Source organism: Arabidopsis lyrata (genome assembly GCF_000004255.2).
Source record: "Arabidopsis lyrata subsp. lyrata unplaced genomic scaffold ARALYscaffold_7, whole genome shotgun sequence".
Classification (NCBI taxonomy): Eukaryota; Viridiplantae; Streptophyta; class Magnoliopsida; order Brassicales; family Brassicaceae; genus Arabidopsis; species Arabidopsis lyrata.
In genome coordinates, this window is record NW_003302549.1 from 7721191 (window position 1) to 7747737 (window position 26547).

Sequence of the window (26547 nt, forward strand, 5' to 3'; positions counted from 1 at the left end):
ATAAATCTGAGGAATTATTTTGGATTATGAAAGATTACAATTGGATACTGGAACACTTGATAGGTTTTAGAGAGAAATCAAGAACGTTACAAATAGAATTGATACTCCAAACCACAACCAAATAGTAAAATAAAATAAAAATCCTTCTCTTTGATGTTTTTTTTATATATACTTTTTATACATATAAAAATAAATTTTAAAGGTAAAAGAACAAGATACTATAACTAAACCAAACGTAAACCATCTGGGAGTTGTTGATCATGAGACGAGTCTTGGGATATAAACTTACGGCAAGCATAAAGCACTGCAGAATGAAAGCCACTTGGGTTGTCTATGAACACAAAATGACCACCCTGCGACATTTCGATCAAACAAAATCTCGCATAAGCATCATCTTATTCTCTATATTTTCCTCTTAAATGTGAAAACAAAAGCATGTATTTAGAGATTTACCTGTGGAACCCGAATGATTTCGCAAGGGACCTTCATGGATTTCCTTGCTTCCACCGCACCTTGATAGTTCATCCAATCATTCATTCCATAGATAAACGTTGTTGGCACTTTCCACTCTGATGCACTGCACAAAAAAAGAGTCATCGAATTTGAGTATGTAGAAACTCCATCTGCAATGTGCTTGCATCAGATTTGGTGGACATACCTTTGTAAGAGGGGCTTCCGAGCAAATGCTCCAAAGGAGAAGATGTATTTCAAGCACAATTCTCCACTAGCCTTTGCAGCCAAAGTATGGTACACATAATCTACAATGCAAAACGAACCATCACTATCAGCGATTGCAGTATCATCCTCCATAACTTTGATGGAACTTACAGAATGAATTACTTACCGGTTAGCAATTTGGCTTCCTCTTCTGTTAGCACAGTTCCCTCCGAATGTGCACCAAATCTTGCAGTTGTATACCGATTTACAAGACCTGGACCCCATGGACCTAATCCTCTGTACCCAAAGCACATTTAGAGAAATATAGTGAATATAGTAGTATTCCTGCCAACTAATTTCATCGCCGAACAAGTGTTCCCATGCTCAATTAAGTGCCATAAATTTGTATCAACGAAATGAGTATCAAATCAACCTATTGGTGAATGAGAAATGATTATATGAGCATACCTAATCAGCTTCTGAGGAGTGAAATTCGACTCCCATAAATGGTTTAGGACTGCACCTTTCCATGTTGCTCTAAATTTAGTGAGCCATTCCGATTTGGCATCTGCTTCTGCTGAGAACCCAGCAGATCCCACCAGAATTAAGTGTTGAACATGTTCAGGATGCTGAAATATCCAGAGATATGCCCAATGAGAAGTCAGATATCATAAAAATCAAAACTGTCACCTTATACTAGTTTAGTATTACCAAACATGAGAATTCACCTTAAGCGCGTATTTAGCAGCAACATAGCCTCCAAAAGAATGTCCTAATAGAATAAAGTTACTGAGATTCTGGGTTTTACGCCATTCCTCAAAGGAGTCGATAAACCATGCCTCAGTTTCTGCACAATCAAAGAGGGACCAATGCAGTTCCATTACTGGTAAACCAACTCCATATATACAAGCCATTAAGGGTGAGAGGTTGCAATGAAATTTTAGCCACGGGTCATTAAACAGTAGAGGGAAAGAATACCTTCTGTGCTTCTACATGTAAAATCAGGCCTACTTGATCCACCCCACCTATGAAGAATAAAGAGAAAATTACCTTATTATACATTGTGCACAATGTATACAAGAAATAAGAAAAAGGGCAGCAACATCCTCGCTTCCATTTTTAAGACAACAAAACAAACAAATGGCAAAAACATGAAATCTTAAATAGTTAAAGCAGCCAAAAGGCCATATTGTGACTAATACATTTCAGGAAGACAAAGGTTGCTTACCCAAGTTGATCAATAGCAATCACCCTAAACCGACTGGCAAGAGCATCGAAATTACGGAAGAAAAAACCTTGAGAAGCACCATATCCATGAACCATCACGAGTGTAGGAGCACCCTCCTTGGCATCAAAGGTAACAGTATTGATGTAACGTGACTCATTGCTCGTAGACCTAAACCACCTGATTTTGGAACCTGGTGGTCCTGAACCAATATTGACTTGTTCTTGTACATAAGGCGTCCTGAAGATTGTTCATCCCAAATGAGTTGAAAACACAGCTTATCCCTAATCTAGAACCTAAAAAAGCTCTCCTTTTACATTTCGTCCTCTAAGAAACAATGTCCTAGAAACAGGGTTAAACCCAAATTACAGAACTTTTATGAGAAATTCATTTATGCCAACAATCCAATTGAGAGAAAAATCCTAAAGTTGTGTAATTGAGGATAAAAATTTGAGCTTGAGAGAGAGAGAGAGAGAGAGAGAGAGATGTACTTGAGGATGGAGAGAAGACGTTTCTCGGCGGCGATGATATAATCGGTGGACGTAGGAATCCACCGGAGCGAATTAGGCCACAAAATTTTCCATCTTGATTTCGCCGCATTTGTTGCAGCCGACGTAGCAGCAGATGAATCAGCCACCGAAGCAGTAGAAGACGATCCCACCTTCTTTGATATTTCTTCAGCCATTCTTAGTCTTGACGCAAAACGACTCGAGTTCATTCAATCACCGAACAAAATCAAAATCTAGACTTTTCCCACGAATCAAGGAATCGAGAATTTTTGGTACTAAATTTACTTTATATAGAAAAGACGAGACGAGAGGTTTTGCAGCGAAGTCGCTTAAGGGATACTATATGCTTTTAATTTAGTTTGTTCTTCCACACGTCATTGCCGACGTCACTTCTCCTGCAAAATTCACAGAAGCTTCCCGTTGGCAGAATTTGGACCTGTCGGTCTGGTCAACTCTTGAAATAATTAGTTAAATTGTTAGAACAAAAGTGATTATACTTTTTTAACTTTTCAGATTAAGATTGTTAATGGAAATAACCAATTAGATTCAAGGTAAGGTGAAAAGTTGCGATTTGATTCGTATTTTGACTAAAATATCTATATATACATTTTTGGATCACAATTAGCAAATAAATCCTGAAGTTGAGAAGTATTTACAATGACATGCCATTAGCATTAATTATTTAGATTTGTTTTATTTAAATAAAGATTTTTAATTGAAATTCATTTCTCATATATTTAACAAAAGTCTCTATAAAATCTTTCCTTATCTATTTATGTAAAGATTTTGAAATTAAATATGTTCTCAACAATTTACCAAAAATCTCTACACAATCTTTTTAAAAATCTCGACTTAGTTAACTTCTGATTTTTATCTGCAAAAAAAAAAATTAATTGTAACGAGTGATGTAAAAATCGGGAATGTTGATACTACAATTTCTTTTACTTTTTTTTTTTTCATATAATGAAAATTATTTTTTAGGGATATTTTCTTAAAACCTCTAAACAAAACAAAGGGTTTCAAAAGATAGCTTCTCTTTTGGCGGGTCGACCCGCAAACCCGTAACTCTCTACAGGCTTATCCGCATGAACCTGCTACCCGTAGTGGATAAAAATATTATTCAAAAAAATAACAAATGATGTTTAATTTTACGGGACTGGGTTATATGGTGCAACCGGTTTGATCAATATTTTAATATTAAACAATATACTATCGATGAAATCCAAGAATTAAAAATCAAAATTTAATTATAAAATCAGAAACACTAAACAAAATAAACAATATTAACAAAACAAATACAACTTAAAATTTTGCAAAATAATTTTTTAGTTATAAAAAGATCGACCCGCGGTGTACCGCGGGTAAAATCTAGATTTGGAAGTCTAAGGAAGAAAAATCTTTTTAAAAAAATAATAGCTCCGCGGTGTACCGCAAGAAAATCTTTCTCCTAAACTGAAGCAAGAAGAAGAAGAAAGCCAAATGTCGTTTAAGTGTATATATAGATATACCATTTAAACCTAAAACACAATTAATATACTCAAAACTATTAATATAGATATATGAATGATACATTTATAAAATAGGTCAAAATATTATATTATACTCTCTATTAATAAACAAAACTAATTATATTTAGATTTTCTTAAAAAAAATTATAGCCCCGCGGTGTACCGCGGGTTCAAATCTAGTAGTGAAAACATAATCGAGACACACAAACCGGTTTAAGTAAACCGTTGTTTCAAACAATTTTCCATCATTAGAGTAGTGGTTTAGCCTTCTGCAAAACACCAACAGAAGCTAAAAGGTCTCAGTTTTTCAAACAAAACACAAGTAACAACGATGGTTTTTAATCACTAAACCGGGGTTTTGACTTGTAAACAACACTAACTACTAGAGCCATTTTTCTAGCTTGAGCTTCTGCTGCAGCTACTAGTAGTAGTACTAGAACTTGGGTTGTTGGAGACACCGAGACACAGTGCTTCAGCCAATGGTCCACCTGGTGTTGTTGAATAGAGCCATGATGGACCTTCATGGCTAACCCACTGATGCTGGTTGGTTCCCTCTGCTTCCTCCATGCCTCCTCCAGCCATTGATAGTGTCAGAGAGCTTCCCATTGCTTCGTCTTGCTTCCCTTCTACAACAAACCGCCTTGTCTCTTGGTTATGTTGTGGTGTCTCTTTTAGACTTAATAGACCCTGCAATGTTCCAAAGCTATGGTCTACTACTGGCTCCTTCTGCCTGAAATTTAGATCATAATCGAATCCGCGTTTGAGCTCTCTGCTTGATCCAACCTTCAGCTGGACAGCTTCATGAATCTCCGGGTTTAAAGTTCCAATGGCATCATCTTCTTTCCTAAACCACCTCAGTCCTCTTCACATATCAACAAAAAAGTTTCACTCTTTCAAATGATTTCAAAGGGGAAGGATTGTAATACTTTGAATACAATCATGAAGGTAAAAGCACCTGTGGTGATCATATGAAGAGGAAGCAGACGGAAGAGTAGAAAGCACAGGGATCTGGCTTACAGGTTGTCCGTAAAACTGAGGATAAGTTCTCGCAAACTGGCTAGTATCGTTCTTAGTGGTAGGAATGTCATTGTGGTGAGACGATTGGTGAGATGATTCCACATGCTTTCTTGAACGAGGACGGCTCTTGTGTGTGTGCCTCTCACAGTATTTCTGATCAGGAATCACGTTTCTAGAGCATCTCCATTTCTTCCCATCTGTTCTCTTGCACCTCCATGGCTCCAGATCAGCCGAGTTGTTGCTTGCGCTTGAAGCAATCCCAAGCTGCAATGAGCCTCCTTTTGCCACTGCCACTGTTACTGTCATCCACATAGACCACGGCAGATTCTTGTATTCAGCATAAGTACTAAATATTCCACTCATATGCATCCACTAAGAGGCAACACTTCTAAAAAAACCTTGACATTCTAATACCATCATAATGGATTTTAGTTGCATCAGACATGATAAAAAGAGAACAACAACACATGAAACCAAGAGAAACTGACAAAAAATAGGAAGCGTTTAAGTGAAACTAGGGAGATCTTACCATCCGGGTCAGTGTTTGATGGGTGGTTCTTGGGAAAGGGAGTGAGAAGCTCGGGAGGAACAGGAAGAGAAGCCATCATGTATTTATATATATTCCTCTGCCTCTCAAGCTCCTGCCATTGAGCTTCACTGAAAGCTGCACCTGCGTCTTCATTCATACTTCTTCTCATTTCCCCTGGATTTCATCCAACAAAATCACATCAAAACCAACACATAATAAAATTCAACTTTTCATAGCTCAGAAGCCAACAAAAGGTGAGAACTTCAAACCTGAAGAGCTCAAGGAGAAAAAAGGATCTGCTACAGTCACAGCAGTAGAACCAGAACCGGTGTGAGAAAACATATTACTGTAAGAAGAAGTGTATGCCTGATTGCTAGAAACAGAGAACATGGGATCGCTAACACCAGCAGAACAGTAGCACAAAGAAGAATAAGAGGAAGGTGATGAATATGATGGATGATAATGATGATGTGGTAGCACCATAACGTCTTTATGCGAATTTTCTACAACTCCAAATCCAAACCCACCAACAAAATCTTCCTTACGTTCTGCTCTTGTTCCCATTAAACTGAAACACACACACACACACAATTTCTCTCTTTCTATTTCCTGACTCTGTTATATCCTCTCAAAAAGTATCAAACTTTTACCAGAAACACCACCTCTAGAAACCTTTAAACCCGATTTAAAAGCTCAACAACACACATAAACAGAAAAACAACCTTGGAGATACTCAAAGCTTTATCCTTCAAAAAATCCAAGAAAGAAAAAAACAGAGAGAAACAGAGAAGAAAAAAGCACCCGGCTTTACTCTTTAGCCTAATGTCCTCAACATAAAGAAAACCTTAAAAACCACCCACAAGAACACAAAGGCTTCCTCTTTTTTTTGTCTCTCTATTTCTCTCAGTGGCACTTCAAAAATGAGAGGATGGGGAGAAAGATTGGGGATTTAGGTTAAAACTAAGGTGAGAGGAGCGGTGTAGCTATTTGAAAGCCTCATGAGCCATCAAAAAGCTCTTCTTTTGTTTCCTTAGTCTCCAACATTCGACCTTGTTTCAGAATACAGACAAAAATCTTCATTAACTCTATCTCTCTTCTCCCTGACACAGACAGTAGCATCCCACGTTGTCGTTTCCTACACTAACGCCGTTAACACTCTCTCCCATCCACCGCCTCTTCAAAGCTTTTTACTTCGACCTTAGGTAACGTCTTTCTTTTTGTCCCATTCTCAAATTACACCGTACCATATTTGATGATGAGGATAGACTTCCGTTAAGTAACGGCGTTTAAAAGAGGGTGCTTGGAGATGTGTGTTGGTAAATAGGACCCATATGAGGAGGTTTCCGTGAGAGCTTCTTCTCTCATAGGGGACCAGAGAGATGTGATGCTCTAACTAATTTACTCTCTTCGGGTCACTTTCTTAGATTTTACTACTTTTTCACCCCTTTTCTTTTCTTCTTTCTCTTTTTCGACCCCACTACTTTTATGTCTCTATTTTCTTCTGATTTAGTTAAATTTCCTTCTTTTATAGATCACATGATGATCATTATTGGGGGAAGAAGGGAAATTATTTATTGGGGCAAAAGATGATTCAAGAATAAATCTACATATCCTTTTTTTTTTTTTGGCTAATTCTAGTTTTCTTTGTTTGTGTTATACGCCTAATTATAGGACCACTCAAGTTCAAATGTCAAAACATATGGACTATTAAGGTCATTTGTTGTTCGCAAGTGATATAGTAGTAGTCTAATTTAATCGGTGGTTATAGTCTTAAATAAAACATGTGTTTTTTTTACCAAAAGAGGACTATAATTTTAAAAGACTCCAGAGTGAACCCCAACTTTTTGAAATCAGGAACCACTCCTATAAGAGACACCAATACTCATATATAATAAACTCATCATGAGGATATATGTTAGGATTTGGTTATATATCACAAACACGTTCCAATCTGTAATTCACCGAGACTAGCAATTTTATACAGATTCCGTAATTTGGAATCAAATCTGAGATATGTACTGTTTCATGTTACCTACAAATGCGAATAGAACCTATTAAGGAGTAAACTATGTACAAGTTATTTCAAAAAATGTGACCAACCTTCCATAAAACTCCTAGTGTAAGAAATTGTAACTTACGTACTGTTGGAACTCATAAATTAAGATCATATAGACAATAATTAACATAAAACATCAAAATTACATTTTGAGAATCGCCCTCAGAATCAGCAAGAGTATCGGCTTTCCGCTTGTCATTGTCAAGACTAGGTTGTGAGCTTCCGCTAGGGTTTCCTTCATGGAATAGGCTTGTCAAAAAGCAGGCTGAGCTTCCACTAGGAATTTCCCAATTTGATTGAGTTTCGGATAAGAGAAGACCAAAACCTCCCCATACAAACCTCCAATACGATAATGCCCCGCGCGATAGTCTCTGATGATTTTTTAAGAGCACAATCACATTTGTTGGTCTAGGATTTTCAAATTCTCACAACAACACGTTAGCAACCATGAAACTATTTATCGTAATTTTACCCCTAGAGAAAGCTAAGGTATATCAACATAGATCTAGATTATACTACACATACATGTATATATTTAGAGAGAAAAAAGAGTTAAAATAAAAGTCACCTTGGGGATAGCTAGCATTTGATTTGGATTCATGCATCGAAATATTTATGTTGCAATTCATCGGAGAACGTACTTTTATCAATGTAAGCCTGGATTGACACATCCCCACGATAACCCTGAATCCCTGATTACAAGTTTTTTGGATTTCGAAGCCGACCCAATAATAGATATTTTGGAGTAAAATTTGTAATCGAAATTCGAAAAGTCTCTTGTAAAATCATTCATGATGTTAATGAAAACTTCACTGTTTCTTCAAAACAAACCGACTTGAAAACTGTATCCAAGTTTGTTGAAAAGCTGCCAATAATGCTTGTCTCAGCTTCTAATGGAGTGGAGGTGTGATTCAACTTTGACGAACCCGACGCTTTAGGAAGTCCATGGTGGTTTCGAATTATCCAACCCTCCATCGCTAAGAAGATTGCGTATCAGAACCAGCACCACAAAAAAAAAAACTATCGTATAATGATTTCAATATAGGTTCCAAAAATCGTGAAATAAATTAATGTCGAACAATATATCTTATTATATGTTGACATGTGTCAAACTATTTTTTTTTAAACCAAATTAAAAAAACAAAACTAATTTAAAAAAAAAAAAACATATGTGCATATAATTTACTTGTTTATACTTAAGATTTTCTTTTTCCTTAAGCACAAAAAAAAAAAAAAAAAAAAAAAAAACTAGCGGAAAAAAGAAAAAAATAAAAAATATATATTTACAAATATATGCTTCTATTTTTTTAAAACCAGGTTTTACTGACATATGCTAATTTTATATGGTAGGATATGCAACAGAAATTGATGGACTAAACGAAAAAGTTAGAAGCCAGGGGAAATCAATTTACATACATACATGAAAATGCATGGACTGTCACCCAGTAAGATAAGATAACACATAAATATAGTATTGCGTCAAAATCAAAATACACTCGGAATTGAAAGAATCAAATTTAATTTGATAGAAAGACATCATACCCCAAAGATCATGCATGCATGTCCTTTTCTTAACCTACGTGATCCGTACCGTTTTACAGTTAGATGTGTCGATTATTTATGTAGCACCGGAATTCTTGATATATATATTTGTCACAGCTAGTTAGTATAATGGTATTAGTTGTTGGCTTGTTTGTTGCCTTGGTGGTACGAATGAATAGAGTTATCACATATAAGGAAGAATCAACCATCTCGCCATAGAAAACCTTATACGTCCAGAAGCGGCAATGTAAAAAACAAAGGAAGGTGATATTGTTTATTGAAAGGTCTACGTTGGTCTGAAAATAGATATAATTGCGTGTCATGAAATAAAGAAATAAACGAGTTAGATAAGAAAAAATTGGATTAGCAAGTTTTAGAGGAACAAGAAATGATTATTCAAATGGAAAAGTAAATTAATATATAAAAGATAAAGCATATTGAAATGAAAAATTGTGCATGATCATTTGATAAAGCCAAGTCATGGACTGATTCTCCTGTTTCACAGGATGGTTCAACCACCACGCACCTCTTTTTCTTTGGGCGTTTAATGACACAACCCACATTTATCTTTTTATATCCTTTTTTGTTTAGAATTTATTTGGTTACAACTGTTATTTACCTCTTTTATCCAATCTTTCTCACTTTCTAAGTCTTTTCCATACAAAGTATTTTGTTCATCTGAAGAATTTGGCACCTTTATACATCCAAGAAAGTTTAAAATGTTTTCACTGCAGACAAACAATTCTTTGTGTGTATATGTAAATCTGATAAATACATTTATATATGGAGAATAATAGTCATGTGATACAATTATGTACCTCATCCATACATATAGAATAAACAAGAGTCCCCAATTTCCCACTCCCAACTTCATTCACAAGTTAACAAAATACACATAGTTTCTCTTACACGCTTTACTATGGAACCTTCTGAATTTGCTTCCAGCAAAAGTTAATTTCCTATTTATTTTTATGTTCCATTTCTGTATATATGATAAATAAAGTTAATGGCAATAAATTCGCCATCTTCCTATCAACATACATAGATTTTTCGACAAATCCATATAAGGAGAGTCTAAAATTAACTCACAGCCACATGTTATTTAGCCAATGTTTTTAATATCAGACCGGTCAAACCGGTGGATCCGTGACCTTATATAGTAATTTTCGATTGTCTTTAACAATATCTCACCTTATGACATCATATTATATATTAATCACGTATCATCTATAAGTATCACTACAAAAAAAACATGTGGATAGCATCACTTATTTTCTATACTTACATCGGTTATCGAATGATACAAATGAGTTACCATCACTCATATAATTGATATCAAAAGTGGCGATGCAAATTAATGCATCGGCTATAGCAACCGATCAGCAACATTTCCATCAATTATAACGAATGATGCTACAATACGTCAGTTATAAGAAATAATGTAAATATTGCGACGACTACAATAACCGATGTAAATATTTACAAACAGTTTTAATAATTGATGTAAATAATTTGCGTCAGCTTTCACAAGTGATGGTAAACTTGTGTCATTTAAAATATGTGATATTAATAGTGACATCAGTTAGTATTAATATGTGTCATTCATACGACTCTCAGATTCTTCGTTTCTCTCCATAATCTTCTATTCTCAACTCTCAAATAGAGAGAGAAAAGGAGACAGACAGAGAGAGGTTCTATATATTATATAAAGTACATTACACAATTGTACAGGTGGACAATCCATCACGGATCTCTCTTCATATATCTCAAATATATAAAGAAGATTTGTGTATTAAACTCTCTAAGCTTTGTTGAGCCATGGCTGTGATGAAGATAAGAGGAGCAGCGACCGTAGCAGGAACATGGCTAAACGAAGCCGTTAGCTTCGTCGTGTTCTGTGTCTTAGACATCGTTGATTCATTTCTTTGTCTCCTCTACAAAGCAGCTGACTATCTCTTCGAAGCCGAGTGGAAGCCTTGCTATTGCTTGTCGGACAAGGAACCCATCACGACAACTCGAGGGAAGATCCTTTTGTCTCACAATAATGGCGAATCCAAGATCCTCACTCTTTCTCCGCTTCAAGAACTCGGGTATATTCATTATTGTTTATGTTTTGTTAATTAATGCAAAATGTATATATTGATATCAGAACTGTCCAATTATTTATGTATTTTAAAAAACAATATTAACCTCAATATTCCAAGAGACAATAATGAATAGTTTTCGTCTAACATAATATATATCTCTATAACTAAAAAAAAATCAATATTCCAAGAGACAATAATGAATAGTTTTCGTCTAACATAATATATATCTCTATAACTATAAAAAATTCACAATTATAATCTATAACTATTGTTTTACATCATTATGTTCTGTTTTTTTCCTCAACGAAATCCATTACCACTTATCATATTTACTATCACATTTAATGTGCATTTTAGAACTACATGGTTAAAAAAATTCATAACCGAGATCATGTTATATGTCTATTGTTTCTCTATTAATGAATAAAATTGGTTCCTTCGGCCAATATTTACTTGAAACTTACTTTCGTTTGATTTTCTTGTAGTGGACGTTCCAAGATTGAACTGGAGGATATCTCCGAGACCCTTTACACACGTCCTTCTCTTATTTCTGACCTCTCTAACATCTCCGTTAACGAGCTCAATAAGCGGTTCGTTAAGGTTACTCGGTCGGAATCCGAGTGTAGCGGCCATCATGAGAAGACCAAGAACAAAAGGAGGAGATCATTAACGAAATCAAGTTTGACGGTGAACTTCACGGTCGTTGAGATGCTTCGGGGAAAGATCAGACCACAGAATTTGAGCCACGATATCTCCCGATGGTCGGATTGTGATTGTGGCTTTTGTACATCGTGGGCCTCTACTTCCGACAAAGATCATTCCCTCTTTGTCAAAACTCAAATCCCAAATGGTAAAAGTTCACATCTTTAATTATTTGAGTATATAACTACGCTTATACAAATGTTTAGCTTAACAGAAAAGAAAAAAAATAAAAATTTGGCGTTTTAAACAATCGGATTCATTACAACAGGGGTAACAGCCAAAGAGGATGTTCTGTTCATACATGGTTTCATATCTTCATCAGCGTTTTGGACGGAGACAGTGTTTCCAAGCCTGTCAGCCTCCTCATCGGCTCATAGACTCTTCGCCGTGGATCTTCTAGGATTCGGCAAGAGTCCAAAGCCAGCTGATTCACTCTACACGTTGAGGGAACACGTAGAGATGATCGAGAAATCTGTCTTACACAAACACAATGTGAAGTATTTCCACATCGTGGCTCACTCTTTGGGATGCATTTTGGCTCTTAGTCTCGCCGCTAGACACGGCAGCTTAATCAAGTCGCTTACCCTCCTTGCTCCGGTGAGTTAATTAGTTTTAGCATGTTTTGGACTTGTCTTTATTGGTTTATATGCATGCGTGAAATAAAATTTACATAATAGATTGCTTAAAAAGTTGATAATAATGACCTAATCGTCATTACATTAGGAATATCATGATGATCACTCAATTTATAGCTACTTTCATTCAGAAAGATCTTAGAAGTTAGAACTTTCTAGTTTGTGAATATAAAATTGAAAGTTTCTGTTTTTTTTTTTTTTAAATGTAGTAAGAAATAATTGAACAAGCTAGGGAAAGTTTTCAAATCTATTGGTTTGACAAAACACATGGTGTAAGTAAGAGATATGTGAGAGGTAGACTAATAAAACACGTGTGCATGTGTACGTGTGGCAGCCGTACTATCCAGTTCCAAAGGGAGAGACGAAGCCGAGGCAGTACGTGATGAAGAAGGTGGCGCCGAGGAAGGTTTGGCCGCCAATAGCTCTAGGAGCGTCGATGGCTTGTTGGTACGAACACATTAGCCGTACCATTTGTCTCCTCATATGCAAACACCACCGTGTTTGGCAATTCATCGCCCGTGTCTTGACCCGAAATAACAGGTTTTTATTCTTTTCAACTTTTTATTGATTTAATTTTTATCGATCCGTTTAACCAAATTTCTAATCAAAATTAAGACCCCAAAAAAAAAAACGGATCAAACTATATATGGCAAGGGAATTCTCATTTGTTTATGATCCGTAGAGATCTATAGACTTAAAATTCCAAAGAAATAAAATCAAATGCTTATACTTAACTAGTACACAAAAAGCAGCCGCAAGAGTCAAAATGTTGGTGATTTTGTATCACTTTTTGGAGTGTTTTAAAAATTTAGTGATTTAAAAAGTTAGGTTTAGGCTAAATTTAGATTTTATTTCCTGCTTGTGGTTATTAACTTTTTCTAAGTTTAGAATCATATTCAATTCATAGGAAACAAATGAGGGATGATGTAGCTAGTTAGTTGCTGTCATCAGTTACCAAACCACCTCCAAATGACTAACTCTACTCACAATTTAATTCGTAGCCGCATCTGGTCGCTGGCTAGTTCGTGTCTACTCATTTTACGATTACTAAATCAAATTAATTTACATATATACAAATTGAGATATAGTACAACTCTACGTGGTATTAGCACAAGTTACATCAAATAACCAAATATAGAGAGCCACGTATTTTAACATGCCATCAGTATATCTCCGCTCATTGGAGAAGAGGTCTAAGACAAATGGAGACTTATTAGGCAACCAACCTGACTCTAGTGTTATGCTAAATTTTGAAATTCCAACCTGCTAAGTACTTATGACTATGTTTAATTGGAGCAATTGAAATTGATTTTACTTTTGAAATGTCTAGGTTGGTTGATCGGCCTATTTCAGTGACATGTCCATATAGAGTTTACGATTCAATTCTATAGTTTACACTTTATAGGAATTAAAAGTAATGGTTTAGAAATAATGCTCTCGTCCTACCAAAACAAACCAACCCTTCGAGATTAAATAAAATATAGAAAATGGAATAAAAATCCCTTCGATTAATTTCTATAAAAATCAATAGCTATTAATTTCTTAATTAAAAAAGAAGAAGAATCAAGTTCAATCAAGTTTAAATAATCATCATCAGGAATAAGTAAATTAGCTATGATGATAATACACCTGCCATGCAAATCCATGACTCTTTATTGTTTTTTGATATATAATCTACTATACATTTTTGCAACACTTTTTGGGGTTCCTAATCGGGTCAAATTTTATTTAATTTTGACCCGGAAATCTTCAATCGGATCTTTTCTTATTTTTGACAAAATTAAAAAACGAAAATTAATCAATAAAATCTAAAAATATATATTTTCTCAACTAATTAGTATACCTAAACTCTTTATTTATGGCATATTCTCTACCATTTTTATAGATATAGAAATCAAATATGATTATTTAATGCTAATATAACAAATTTGAACTAATTTCCTAAAACCTTTCTACCTAATTAAAACATAAATATATGATTCTCATTTCACTTTTATATGATCTTATATTTATATTATTTTGAACTATTATAAAATATATATACTTAATAAAAAAATTTGAATTTTTCTGCATATGCTATGATTCAAATTTTTTAAAATGGACATATATTACTCAATCGATGAAAAAAAAAGTATGTGTACAATCTATATTAACATTTTTGAAAAACAAATTTGCTTAATCAGGTCGTATTTTTTTTTTTACTCTGACCCGGAATTGAGTCATTCAGATATTTTCTTAATTTCTACAATTATCTAAAATGGGACAATATACCACGGTGAAATCTTAAAATTAACAAATCGAAATACAATTATTTAGTATTTTAATATACATTTTAAAAATATTTTTACGGGTTGGTCTATAAACACACACTAATTTGAAATATATATATATATATATATATATATATATATATATTATAGAAACTATTTGAAAGCAAACTTTTAAATTGACTCGAATTATATGTCTTTTAAATAAAAGTGTTATTAAAAGAAATAACAAAATGATGTTTAATTTTACGGGACATGATTATATGGTGGGACGGGTCGGATTTGGATTGATATTAATACGGGATAATATATTACGGGTGAAATCCTGGGATTAACAAATCAAAATACAATTATACAATTTTAAACACAAAACAAAACAAATACAACTTAAAATTTTCATTTTTAGTTACAACGCATGTGACTCGCAATGTACAACAAAAAATATTATATACAACAAATTTATCAGTTTATAAAAAGACAAAAAAAATTAAATAATTAACCCGCGGTACACCGTGGGTAACAATCTAGTGACTCATTATTGTTGTAGGGCATATGTTGATTTATTAATAAGTACGAAACTACATTTTGTCATATCATCTAGTTTACTAGCTAATAATAAATTTTCTCTATCCAGGACTGTAAACTTTTTAATAGAAGGTTTCATGTGTCACACGCACAACGCAGCGTGGCACACTCTACACAACATTATATGTGGGACAGGAAGCAAACTCGATACGTATCTAGACATCGTACGAGATAAACTAAAGTGCAACGTGACCATCTTCCACGGAGAAGACGACGAACTCATCCCTGTCGAGTGTAGCTACAACGTTAAAGAGCGGATTCCTCGAGCACGAGTTAAGGTTATTGAGCACAAAGACCATATCACCATGGTCGTTGGCAGACAAGATGAGTTTGCCAGAGAGCTCCAAGAGATTTGGAAGACTTCTTCTTGCTAAAATTATGTTTGATGAGAGCTTGTGATTTATTATGATTGTTCTATGTAATGAGTTGGTAAAAATATTCTTATAAGTTTTATCATTACAAATTAAGGAAATCCTTATGTATCATGAGATAATCCAGGAAATGGAGTATTAAATAATAATGTTTGCATCTGTTTTATCATATTCATATTTTTTGTTTATATATAAATAGGTATGCCGACTTTTAACTTTGGTATGCCTTGTTTATTTCGACCTTTTTAAAGATAGAAGAGTTGTCTACAAATTTAATTCTTATATATGAAGCTCAAAATATATAGTCACCATTGTAAAAATGTAGACAGACATAAGATATTGCGGTGAGGTTTTTTCCTTTTGGTTTATACCACATTTTTCTTTATAATGTACTCTTCTATAAGTTCATATCCTAGAATTAACTTTGTCAAGTGATGATACCTTATCTGCCTCACACAATGATGGCCCAACATCTTTAGACTGAACAAAATCTAATCGAAGAGAAACAAACATTTGACACTGCATAGTAAAAGACTTAACAAAATCTAATCGAATGTTCACAAAAAAAAAAAAAAAAAAAAAAAAAAAAAAAAAAAAAAAAATCTAATCGAATAAAACTAAGTACTCTATATACTCCTACCAGTTAGCCACTTTTTTTGTTTTGTTAAAATAACATCTGACACGTTATGCTAAAAGACTAAACAAAATATAATCGAAGAAAAATAAAATTAGATACTTCTAATCAACAGTTACCCGATACATAATTAAACAACCGCAAATATACTTTTCAGATTTGAACGTCATAAAGTTATTCTATTAATGCTGTAGCTTTTTTCTTTCTATACTCTTCTTAGAATTGATCAGATAACCATGTAATTAGATCCGGTTTATCTGTTTTGTGATTTAGTTTTGGTTTACTTTGGTTTAGTGTAATTGTATATAAGACCAATTGTAACAACATTTTCTGATTGAGAAAAATAAAAAATCATTTCACAAGTTTTCTTTGTTCATGAATTTTATCATGGTATCAGAGCTTTTGGTATAATTTGTTTTCTGAATGGTATACTTATATTTGCATGTGAATTAGGCGATAATTCCCTAGAAGTTGGTCAGATTGGTTGAACAAATTCACCAATATTAATGAATGTCTTGGACCCATCCAACCATATTATTCTGTCACTTTAAAGCTTTTAATATTGCATACCCATATTCAGTAACAAAGTGAATGAAATTTTGGGAAAGCGCTCGTTCTATGATCCGAAAGGCCCTCACCATTACCAACGGACGTAAAATCCTTCACTTTCCAACAAAAATATATCGATTTCTTCTTTTTCAGTGTTTAGGAATCACTTAAATTGTCTATATGGATGGTTAAGTATCCCACAATTTTTGAATTAACGATTCAAAACTCTACAGTTTCAGGGAATCACTAGTAGTTTGACGAGATTTGTATTTTGGACAGGGCTTTTTGTTGTATAATGGTGAATATGTTTTTGACAGGACTCTATATGTTTTCGGCCGGTTATATTTGAATCACTACTCTATATGTGAATTATTATAGTGCATTTCCGTTATAATTAGTACATAGTTTTCGATTTACTAACATTCGTTCAACGTCCACGGTGTGAAATATATAGTTGCGAGATTTTTTAAATTATGGTTTCCTATAAAAAAAATACATAATTCTATAAATAAAATTTGTGAAGCATATCAAATTTGAAAATTTTTACTATATGATCGTTTCAATTATAAGTTAAAGTCCATTAACACAAATCAAAATTTACTTCACTTTATAATTATCAAAATAAAATCTCACATATAGATTGAAAAATATAAAAGACTTATATATGATTATATGAATAACGTTTTTAGGGAAAATAATCAACGCTCCCAGAAAATGTATTATTGATAATGGCATAGAGCAACCTTACAAGATATTAAAATAAAAATTATAAAAGCATCCGAAAATGTAATTATAATTATCATAATCAAGAAGAAGTAATGAATAATTATTAAATGGTTTAATTTTTGGGATTCTCCAAGTAAAAGTTGCGTTTCTCTTCCTCGTCCATGAATGCGGTAACGGGGAAAGACTTGCCGATTCCCATAGGAGTCTTGAAGTAAATCTTCTTGCTTTTTGGCTCCTCCATACTCATCTCCACGATAGGTACCCACAAAAACATCTGCTTACTCTTCACTCCTATTTAAACGTACACACAAAAACAAATACATGATTTACACAAATAAAACTATATATCTAATTATCTACAGATATATCACAGATCCTACCTGTCATCTTCTTCATACAACACTTGTCGACATAGGCGGTGACTTCGAGACCGTAGGAGACACGAGTGTTGGTGGCTTCGAAGAAATGCTCGTAAGGAGTGTCTTGCTTCATCCAAACGTAACCCGTGGCTCTAACCCTTCCACACTCCACAAGATTCTTCAAGGGCATGACTCCTTTTGGAAACCCTAGCTCCTCTAGAAGCTCCAATGATTGCTTGTAACATTCTTCCGCTCCGTACACGATCTCAGCCCCTTCTCTCTCCCCTCCGACAACTACGACTCCCTCGCTGGCCATTTAGTTACGAGAATTATAGAATTCTACAAGAAAAGATTAATGTTTTCTTCAAATATGAAGAGGAATTTATATAATGTTTGTGGTGAAAATTTTGGAAGATAATGAAATAAAAAGAAGAAGGGAGAGATATATTAGAAGATGGGGTTGGTTGGTTGAGCGGTGGGTTGTGTGAGTTATTTATTTGGTTTGCCTAATTCTCTCTCTTGTTACTTTCATGTGGTTTTTGTTTGGTTACCTAATTGTCCATTTATTTAGTCAAAGTGAATTAATATTTCTTTCTTAAGAATAGTCAAATACATCTTGACCTATTTAGTAGATGATGAATATTGTGGGATTTTATTCCTAAAAGGTCCTTATTGAATTAGGCAGTTTAATTCTTGAGTAGAATATCTTAACAAAATCTTATCTTATTTATCATTTTAAATTGAAATCTAGTGTTCTTTATTTTAAAATACTAAAATCTAGTGTATTCAATCAATGGACAAGGATTTCTTACTACTATATACAAAAGAAACAAATGAATAGGGGTTTATTGTGAAATTATTTGGTTTTAAATAGCTGGTTTTATTACAATGTTGTTACACCAACTCACCATTGTTTAAATTTATGGGCCAAGCCCATAACTATTTCAGAGATACCCAATAAAAGATAACCGGACCTATAAGTGTGCTGATAACCGGAAATGCAACAGATCTAGATGTGTTGACAAAGCAAAAACAGAGCACGAAGATCATCCGGATGAATTTATTATATTTGATTAAACAACGATTCCATGTAAGTAGATTTTACTCTTAATTCCTAGAAAAAGAGATGTTCTTGTTCAGAAGTCTTCTTCTTGTTATTCTAAGAATAGGATGAGTTTAATAAACCTTGACGTCTTCTAACTACGCTAACATCATAAGTCTTCTTAGAGCAAGCCCAATGGGCAGTTCTAAAGGGATTCTTGGTGAGAATCCTTATGAATAAAACCCAAAAATAAATAAAAATGTGATTAATGGTAAGGTGCGTTCCTTACTTTAGAGTTTTTTGTGATTTTTAGAGACGCATACGTGGCAAGTTTTGATGGCAAACAGAAAAAGTATTAAAAAAAATCTTTCCCGACCATTCTGCGATCTCTCTCTGTCTCTCTTCTCTTCTAATCTCCGAAAGACGAAGAACAAATCGGAAGAGAAAAGCCGGCGTCATGATCATCAAATCGTCAACAAATCAAGCCACAATCGCTTTCTGAAGGTATGATTCTATGTGTTTGATTGTGTAGATCGTGATGAATTAGGGTTTTTTTAGATTATATCGAAATTAAGGTTTGTTGAATTGGGAATTGATTAATTTGATCACACACAGATTCTTAGAGAAATCAAAGAGAAAAAAGAAACACCACATAGTCTTTTTGGTTTTGATTTCTCTTCTTAGCTCATTTCTGAAACTATCTGTAATGAGAAAGATGGTTTACTCTGTTTTTCGTATACTATTACAGGTTTTAAGGAACATTGATCTAGTCTATGGAGGTGGAAGCATAGGTTTGATGGGTTTGGTTTCACAAGCTGTTCATGATGGTGGTCGCCATGTTATTTGGTAACTCTTCATCTAATCACCATTTAAGTGTCATACTTGCTTACTCACATATCTGAATAAGTCTCTCTTTTTTCTCATCTTTGGTGTTATTTGACCACAGAATTATTCCCAAGACACTCATGCCTAGAGAGGTATTCTTCCTTTAATCCCTAATTAAACCCTTCTGATCTTTGATGCTTTTATTGCTTTACCAGGTTAGTAGCATTGATTTCTTCAAATCTTCAGCATCATTTTAAAGCTTTTATAAATTCTTAAATTGTGGAAAATCAAAGTATTAAAGAAGAATAATGCTGATTAAAAAATAGCACCGAAAAGTGTTTAACTCTTTGACTGTTTTTGTTGGCCAAAGAGGATGGAAGAAGAAAATGTTGGTAAAAACATGTTTTGTTTCTTGGTCAAACTCAAAAATGTAAATTGAGTCAGAGGATAAGTCCTTTTTCTACAAAGGACAATTCTGCAGATGAAGCATAATCTGGTGAATTCCATATAATAATAATAAACTTTTTGTTTGGAATTTCTTTGAGTAGAGAGTTGTTTTGTTAATCAAGTCTCTGTGATATGTAGTTTTTGCTTAATAAAAGAGTTAACCGGTTTAGCTGCTGCTTTCAAATTTATACACCAATTTTACAATGGCTTAAGTATGTTATTGGTGCTTATCTTTCTGGAGTTGAATACCCTTTGGTCTCTTAATTGGTCTGTTTCTTATTCAATGACAGGTATAATTTGGTGTAAAGCAATTTGTTTTTAGGTTTTTGAGAGGAAAGGCCGAGACTAACACTTATCAAGAAAGGCTGAAGCTGAAGGGATGGCTTAAGTATGTTTTCCTTTTTCTTGAGTTTATTTCTTACCTCTGGAAAGAATACATTTTTGAATCTTTCTCTGTTGTGAAACAACAAGTTCTCATAACTTTGATGCTAATATTTGTTATAATTTTTTTTTTTTAAGAAATCTACTTAAGGACTCTACCATTGGACAAATTTTTTTTTAAGGATTCATCAAAAACTCTTAACTTCAAAATTGTCATAATTTATTATTAAAATATGTTTAAGAATCCTTTTAAGGATTCAACCATTGATGTTGCTCTTATCTCTTTGACTGATCCTATGAAGCTAAGAACTTCATACATATCGGAGGTTTTACTCCGGCGAGTGCAAGCACCGCCGCAGGTAAAGTCCAAAGCCCTTCGCCGCAGATTAGCCCTGAAGCCACCGCCGGAACCATAAACTCTGCTTTCTTCCGATTCATCTTCTCCCAAACAAACACTATCAAAGTCCCAACACACATGTCAATCGCGAAATAAGCTCCGACAAGAAACGGAACCGCCATAGCCGTCGGAAGCGGCATGAACCTCCCAATCTTCGCCGGAGTAAGATCCCTGACGACATTGACCAAAACAGCAAAGCCGAAAAACCCGTAACACATTTGGAGACAGTGAAGAGGCAGAGCAGAGAAGCCTTGCACCCCAAGAATCGCCATGTTTCTGTAAATCAAAGCGTAAGGAGCCTTGAATTCTCCGTTAGGGTTTCCAACGTCGAACGCTTTGTAGAACAAGAAGAAACTTAACGGCGTCACGATGCATCCAACAACCGTTCCGATCATTTGGCTAGCAAACATAGCCTTAGGTGAAGTCATCGTGTAATGAGCCGTCTTGAAATCTTGCATCAAAATACAAGAAACCGAAACAACTGATTTGATCAGTCCACAACCGGCGAGTCCGGCTACAACTCCGTTCTCTCTTCCCGTCACAGCCGCGATAACAAAAAGACCGATTTTACCATAGTTATAAGCCATGTTAATGTCGGTAAGTCCAGCTCCATAAGCGTTACAGAAGGCGAGAGAAGGCGCGAAAATGTAAGCTACAATAACGTAATACCATTTGAGCTGAGGAAATATCAGAGGAATCACGACGGTTGAGACCGCAGCGAATGTAAGATATCCGGCAACTGCGAACCACATCGGGATCTTATCTCTGAGGAAATTCTCATCTTCCTTGAGATCTTTCCGCTGTTTCTTGTGACCTACGTCATCTAGATCATTAGGTTTGTTCTTCAATCTTGCGTTGACATTGACAATGGTCACAAAGATGATCTTAATGAAAGTATAAAGACCGTCGCCGAGGATTAGAGCTACGGATAAGAAGACTTTGTAGCCGTATATGCTCTTCATGTTGTGTTCGTCGAGATTCTCAGGGAACCAAGAGCCTTTGAGTTTGTCAAGAAGAGGCCACATTAAGCCATAAGAGAGTATAGCTCCTAAAAGCAAAGAAAGGTTAACCAAATGTGAACAGATCATTCCTGCTCCTACAAATGTCATGCTGAAATCAAAGTAAAACCTGAAAGAAAAAGATTTTAATTAATTAATATATGATTCAAGAACTTGATTCAGTGGTTTTCCCCAAAAAAAAAAAACAAAACAAAGGACTTGATTCACTGAAAAATGTCTGATTTTTGCTTTTGGGTAGAGTTATGCTTACGTTTGTTTCCAAGCTTTCAAGCCAAAGGTTGGGAATTGAGCAAAGCCACAATCTTCAATACCAGAGAAAAACCACTGGAAGAAACCCCACAAGAAACTAAATGAGAAGTATTTCATGAAACCACGCACTTGTTTCCTGCAAATCGATTCCAATTAAAGATTAGGACACTTGAGTAACAATATCACTTATTGTAAAATAGGTTAATGGACTTACTTGGCTTGAGCATCTCCTTGTGTGTGGAAGCCATTGATGAGAACCGCAGTAGCTAAACCACTCGGATATGTTAATTTAAGGTCAACAATCATAACCTTTCGGAGAGGGATTAGAACAAAAAGACCGATGAAACAGACAACAAAGAGATAAGCTGTCATCCAACCAAGGCCAGGTTCTTTCACACTCTTTGGAGAGTTACCTTCCAAGTTCACGCCAGACAACACATATGTCTTATGGTTTAACCCCAAAAGATATGAAGCAAACCCACCTGAAAAAAAAAAGGAAAAAAAAAATACTCAAAATATTTTTAATCAAAATTTCACAACTTAAATTTTATATCATACACATCCCCAAAAGCAAAAGCAATCTCAACCCTTTTTTTGCTGTGACTCAACCAACCCAAAAGTTTTTCAAAAAGTTCATATATTTTAATATGATTGGAACTGTTTCACTTATCCTTTCACTGAATCTTTGCTTGTTTCCCAAGAAAACAAAGAAACTATTTAAAAGGAAATAAAAGCAATTTATGTTCTTTACCTCCAACGGCAATGCCGTAACAAGCAACAGCAGATGTCTGAATCATTGTGTTCTCTTGTCTTGTGAATGGCTTTGCAACAAATCCTGATTTCTTGAGAATCTTAGTCCAAGTCTGGACAAAGACAAAAGCCAGTAAAGCTGCAGAGCTGTTGAGATTTGGAACAATCCCTGTCGTGAGATTTAGCTTCTGAGCTATCACACTGAACACAACTCCGATCACGATGCTCACTAACACTCCTCTCACCGTTATCTGCTTCGTCCATGGTTCGATAGTCCTCCCAGACATCTCTTCCTCTGTTTCTGGTGTTTCTTCCTGCAGTGACAGTTGATTGTTGTCTTCTTCTTCTTCTCCTTCTCTCTTCATGATCTTTCGCTGCTCTATTTCCATGGAAACTGAATTTATCTTTGATACTTATAAATACCTGAATTTTTAGGAATATGAAACTTTGCTTTAACCTGAGCGTACAAAAAATACTCTTTTTTTGTTTGGTTTGGAAGAGAATATAAGGAAAGCTAAAGAACTCATTATCTCTACCCTCTTAAGTGCGCATGTCGGACACGCGCATTGTCCCACGTAGACGAATCCGTCAAAACACAAACGCCAAAGTTGTAAACGCAAATTCTGTGAACAAAAGTTGGGAGAGATTTGGTATACAAGTCAAGTGGCCAAGTAGATTGTCGTTAGCATCTTGTTCTAAAGGGACATTTAATGACATTTCACTTGTTTTGTAAGAATCTTTGAATTTTTTATTACAGCCAAATGAAAGTGTGTGGTTGAAGTGGATGCAATGATTTAAATGTCCTTTTTGATCAAGAGGGTTTGAAAACACAATTGTTTCCACAATCACATCGTCCATAATTAAATGTCTCGGACAGCATTACGTGTAGAAATTCCACTCTCCTTAAATTTGAGTTACTTTTCAAAGATAACCATTATAGCTAGTTTTGACTTTTGAGTAGAAACTTTCGACACTGGCCTAGGTTTATGTCCACGTAAAAAGATACAATGCTGCGACACTCTAAATAAATTAGTTTAATATAGGCATAAGACTCATAATCTGACAATCACAGGTTAAATTAGTTCTTTCTCCATTGTCAGTACTCGAATTCATAGGCTCTGATTGGTAAGGTTTCTAGAGTAAATCAACATGGTGCACCATATGTGGAGGAAAATATATTTTTGTAATCAAGGAATTTTTTTTTCATCGTAAACTTTTACTCTAGATAAAAGGAAAGTAAATACTTACGCCAAATTAATGGTTCTACTTCTACATAATTTACTCCAATTTATTTACGCTAAATATGACATACCAATCATGTCTATAATTCTGAAAATTCTCTAGTTTAAAAATATATAATTTTATACGAAATCAAAAAAAATTTTGGTGAGTATACGAAATCAAAATTTTGATATAAACCATATAAAGAAGAAAGTTAATGATTATCGACAAGTCGAATTCTTTACTAAAGATGAAAAATTTACACTTTTTAGAAAAAACTATTTTATATAAATAACATACATATGCCAATAACCTTAAAACATATTCGAAATTTGATATTTGTTTAAGATAATTATAAAATTTTGTGATCAGGACATGAATATCCAGAAACCCATAATTGCAGAATAATTGAAAAGTAAATGTATATAGATGCTATAATCGTGTATAGATGTGAAAGTGGTGAAAAGTAGTGAGATTCTAAATGAGTGTGGCTCAATGGACCATAAGACCGATACTTCCACATGTCACGACAAAGACCATGCACTTTCTTCTTCTCTTGTTTTTACGTTTCTCTTTCTACGCAATCCTCTTCGTCTTAATTATCGATTGATTCCAATTGTCAATGCCATACGGGGTTAAATTTAGCGAATTTTCTATTTAAAATCAATCGATAATGGGTTGATTACATTACTTTAGGCCTCACCTTATTTTTGATATAAAGTTCCTGACATATATCAATACTAAAAAACGATAAATCAGTCACAAGATAAAATTACTAATTAAAATCTAATAGTGGGTACAAAGCTGAAACCAAAACACTTTAAACTTTTCAACTAACATGTTGCTATCTAATCAGACATAAAATGCGTGTATTATATAGGGATTAGGCCTAGTAGGGATTAGATTCGCCCACTTATTATCTAAAACTGAGGAAAACAAAACAAAAAAAAACATTTCAAAAATATAAATAGAGTGGGGATATTGATAGGTGGATGGAGACGAAAGAAGAAGAAAATGAATACTACTCCTTGACACCATTCATTTAAGAAAGAATCTCATTCACTCTTAAAGTCACAACTTATCCTCCTATAGCCCTACATTGACCCCAAACTATATATGAAAATGACTTCTTTTTGACCCTTTGCTAAAACTCTATACATTTCATTTTTGTTTGAATTCCATCTAATTTCTGCGTTTGCGTCCAAACCGCTTTTACCAACAGCGTTTTATCAACCAGTACTACATTCTTTTTTTTTGAGAGAGTACTGTATTCTTATCAACGAGTACTATATTCTTTACTTTCATTGTCATGTTACCCTAAGTTTTGTATCTTGGTTTTACCTAAGTTTTGTTTTTGTTCGAAGGCTACCTTTATTTATTTTAGTAACTAGTTGGGGAAAAAAATGAGAGAAAAATTAATGAACATGTTCTTACTTACTTGCCCATGTTACCCTAAATTCATTTATCACTATAAATCCATATAGTGTGCGTAAAATATCAGTCACATGCGTCAGTGTAAAGTTTCGTAGTTAACAACTTTGCATTTATGGGTCCATTTGTATGTAGTCCGTGCTTGACACCTATAATAATTTTTTGTTATATATAAGGAGGACAAACTATATGGACCATTATATCTACTTGGTTTATTGTTTTAAAATCTCAATTTGCAGTGTCCAAAACAGATGATCACATTTTTAATCTCTATGAAAACCAAAATCATAAAACGAATGTCGAAATTCTGTAGTGTTCAATATAAGATACGAATCCTTTTTTTGTGTACATGTGTGTGTGTGGTTAAGTTTTAGTTAATTTTCGGGTTTAAAAGTACTTTCTTAAATTAAATAGAAAAATTCCAATTGAAAGTGAATATCGTCATAGTTTCAGTAATAGTTTTTGACATAGGTTTGGTTTCCTAACAAAATACATCATGAATCTGAAAATATTCATTGTGTTTTTTTTTTTTACATTTTAATTTTGGTTTAAGCATATAGCACATATTAAAAAACGAATAATCGGGTATAAAAGTTGGTCATGGTCTTGTTCTTTATCACTCTAAAAGAAATTTGATTGTTTGGTTTCCAATCCCCTTCGTCTAGTCGATTCAGGGGCTGAACGAAAAGACGTATTCGACATTTATTTGAACCATCGTAAAAGGCCGGCCCATTAAGGACAATCCTATAGAACTATTTAATAATTTTATATTAACACGTTAAAAGCAAATTCGCATTTGAAGAAGTGTGAGTTGAAAAGAGAACCCA

At 34.2% G+C, this 26547-nt stretch overlaps 5 protein-coding genes and 1 long non-coding RNA gene across 6 annotated transcripts; 2 read left to right on the forward strand and 4 right to left on the reverse strand.

The window, feature by feature from the left end:
- Positions 1–5: 5 nt before the first annotated feature.
- On the reverse strand, positions 6–2799 carry LOC9305805 (1-acylglycerol-3-phosphate O-acyltransferase). The gene is made up of 9 exons (XM_002869688.2): positions 2374–2799; positions 1886–2122; positions 1636–1682; positions 1386–1504; positions 1126–1286; positions 845–954; positions 659–758; positions 454–577; positions 6–353 (listed from the first exon to the last, which is right to left on the reverse strand). Exons 1-9 carry the CDS (start codon positions 2598–2600, stop codon positions 225–227), a joined length of 1254 nt encoding a protein of 417 aa, XP_002869734.1. The 5' UTR covers positions 2601–2799; the 3' UTR covers positions 6–224.
- A 1296-nt stretch (positions 2800–4095) lies between these two features.
- Positions 4096–7151, reverse strand: LOC9305806 (growth-regulating factor 8). Its single transcript, XM_002869689.2, has 4 exons — positions 5715–7151; positions 5446–5619; positions 4855–5215; positions 4096–4761 (listed from the first exon to the last, which is right to left on the reverse strand). The coding sequence occupies exons 1-4, from the start codon at positions 6007–6009 to the stop codon at positions 4296–4298; spliced, it is 1296 nt and encodes a 431-aa protein (XP_002869735.1). The 5' UTR covers positions 6010–7151; the 3' UTR covers positions 4096–4295.
- Positions 7152–10650: 3499 nt separating this feature from the next.
- LOC9305807 (probable lysophospholipase BODYGUARD 3) lies at positions 10651–15859 on the forward strand. Its single transcript, XM_002867633.2, has 5 exons — positions 10651–11133; positions 11616–11980; positions 12101–12429; positions 12802–13007; positions 15369–15859. The coding sequence occupies exons 1-5, from the start codon at positions 10862–10864 to the stop codon at positions 15691–15693; spliced, it is 1497 nt and encodes a 498-aa protein (XP_002867679.1). The 5' UTR covers positions 10651–10861; the 3' UTR covers positions 15694–15859.
- A 1696-nt stretch (positions 15860–17555) lies between these two features.
- Positions 17556–18478, reverse strand: LOC9303752. The gene is made up of 2 exons (XM_021018128.1): positions 17980–18478; positions 17556–17890 (listed from the first exon to the last, which is right to left on the reverse strand). The coding sequence occupies exons 1-2, from the start codon at positions 18272–18274 to the stop codon at positions 17712–17714; spliced, it is 474 nt and encodes a 157-aa protein (XP_020873787.1). The 5' UTR covers positions 18275–18478; the 3' UTR covers positions 17556–17711.
- Positions 18479–18976: 498 nt separating this feature from the next.
- LOC9305808 (metal-nicotianamine transporter YSL1) lies at positions 18977–23561 on the reverse strand. The gene is made up of 5 exons (XM_021017695.1): positions 23070–23561; positions 22533–22800; positions 22320–22454; positions 20933–22178; positions 18977–19184 (listed from the first exon to the last, which is right to left on the reverse strand). The coding sequence occupies exons 1-4, from the start codon at positions 23455–23457 to the stop codon at positions 20948–20950; spliced, it is 2022 nt and encodes a 673-aa protein (XP_020873354.1). The 5' UTR covers positions 23458–23561; the 3' UTR covers positions 18977–19184; positions 20933–20947.
- LOC110226432 lies at positions 19207–20917 on the forward strand. The gene is made up of 4 exons (XR_002330447.1): positions 19207–19504; positions 19749–19846; positions 19947–19977; positions 20563–20917. It is a non-coding gene; the product is annotated as an uncharacterized LOC110226432 (long non-coding RNA).
- Positions 23562–26547: the final 2986 nt, after the last annotated feature.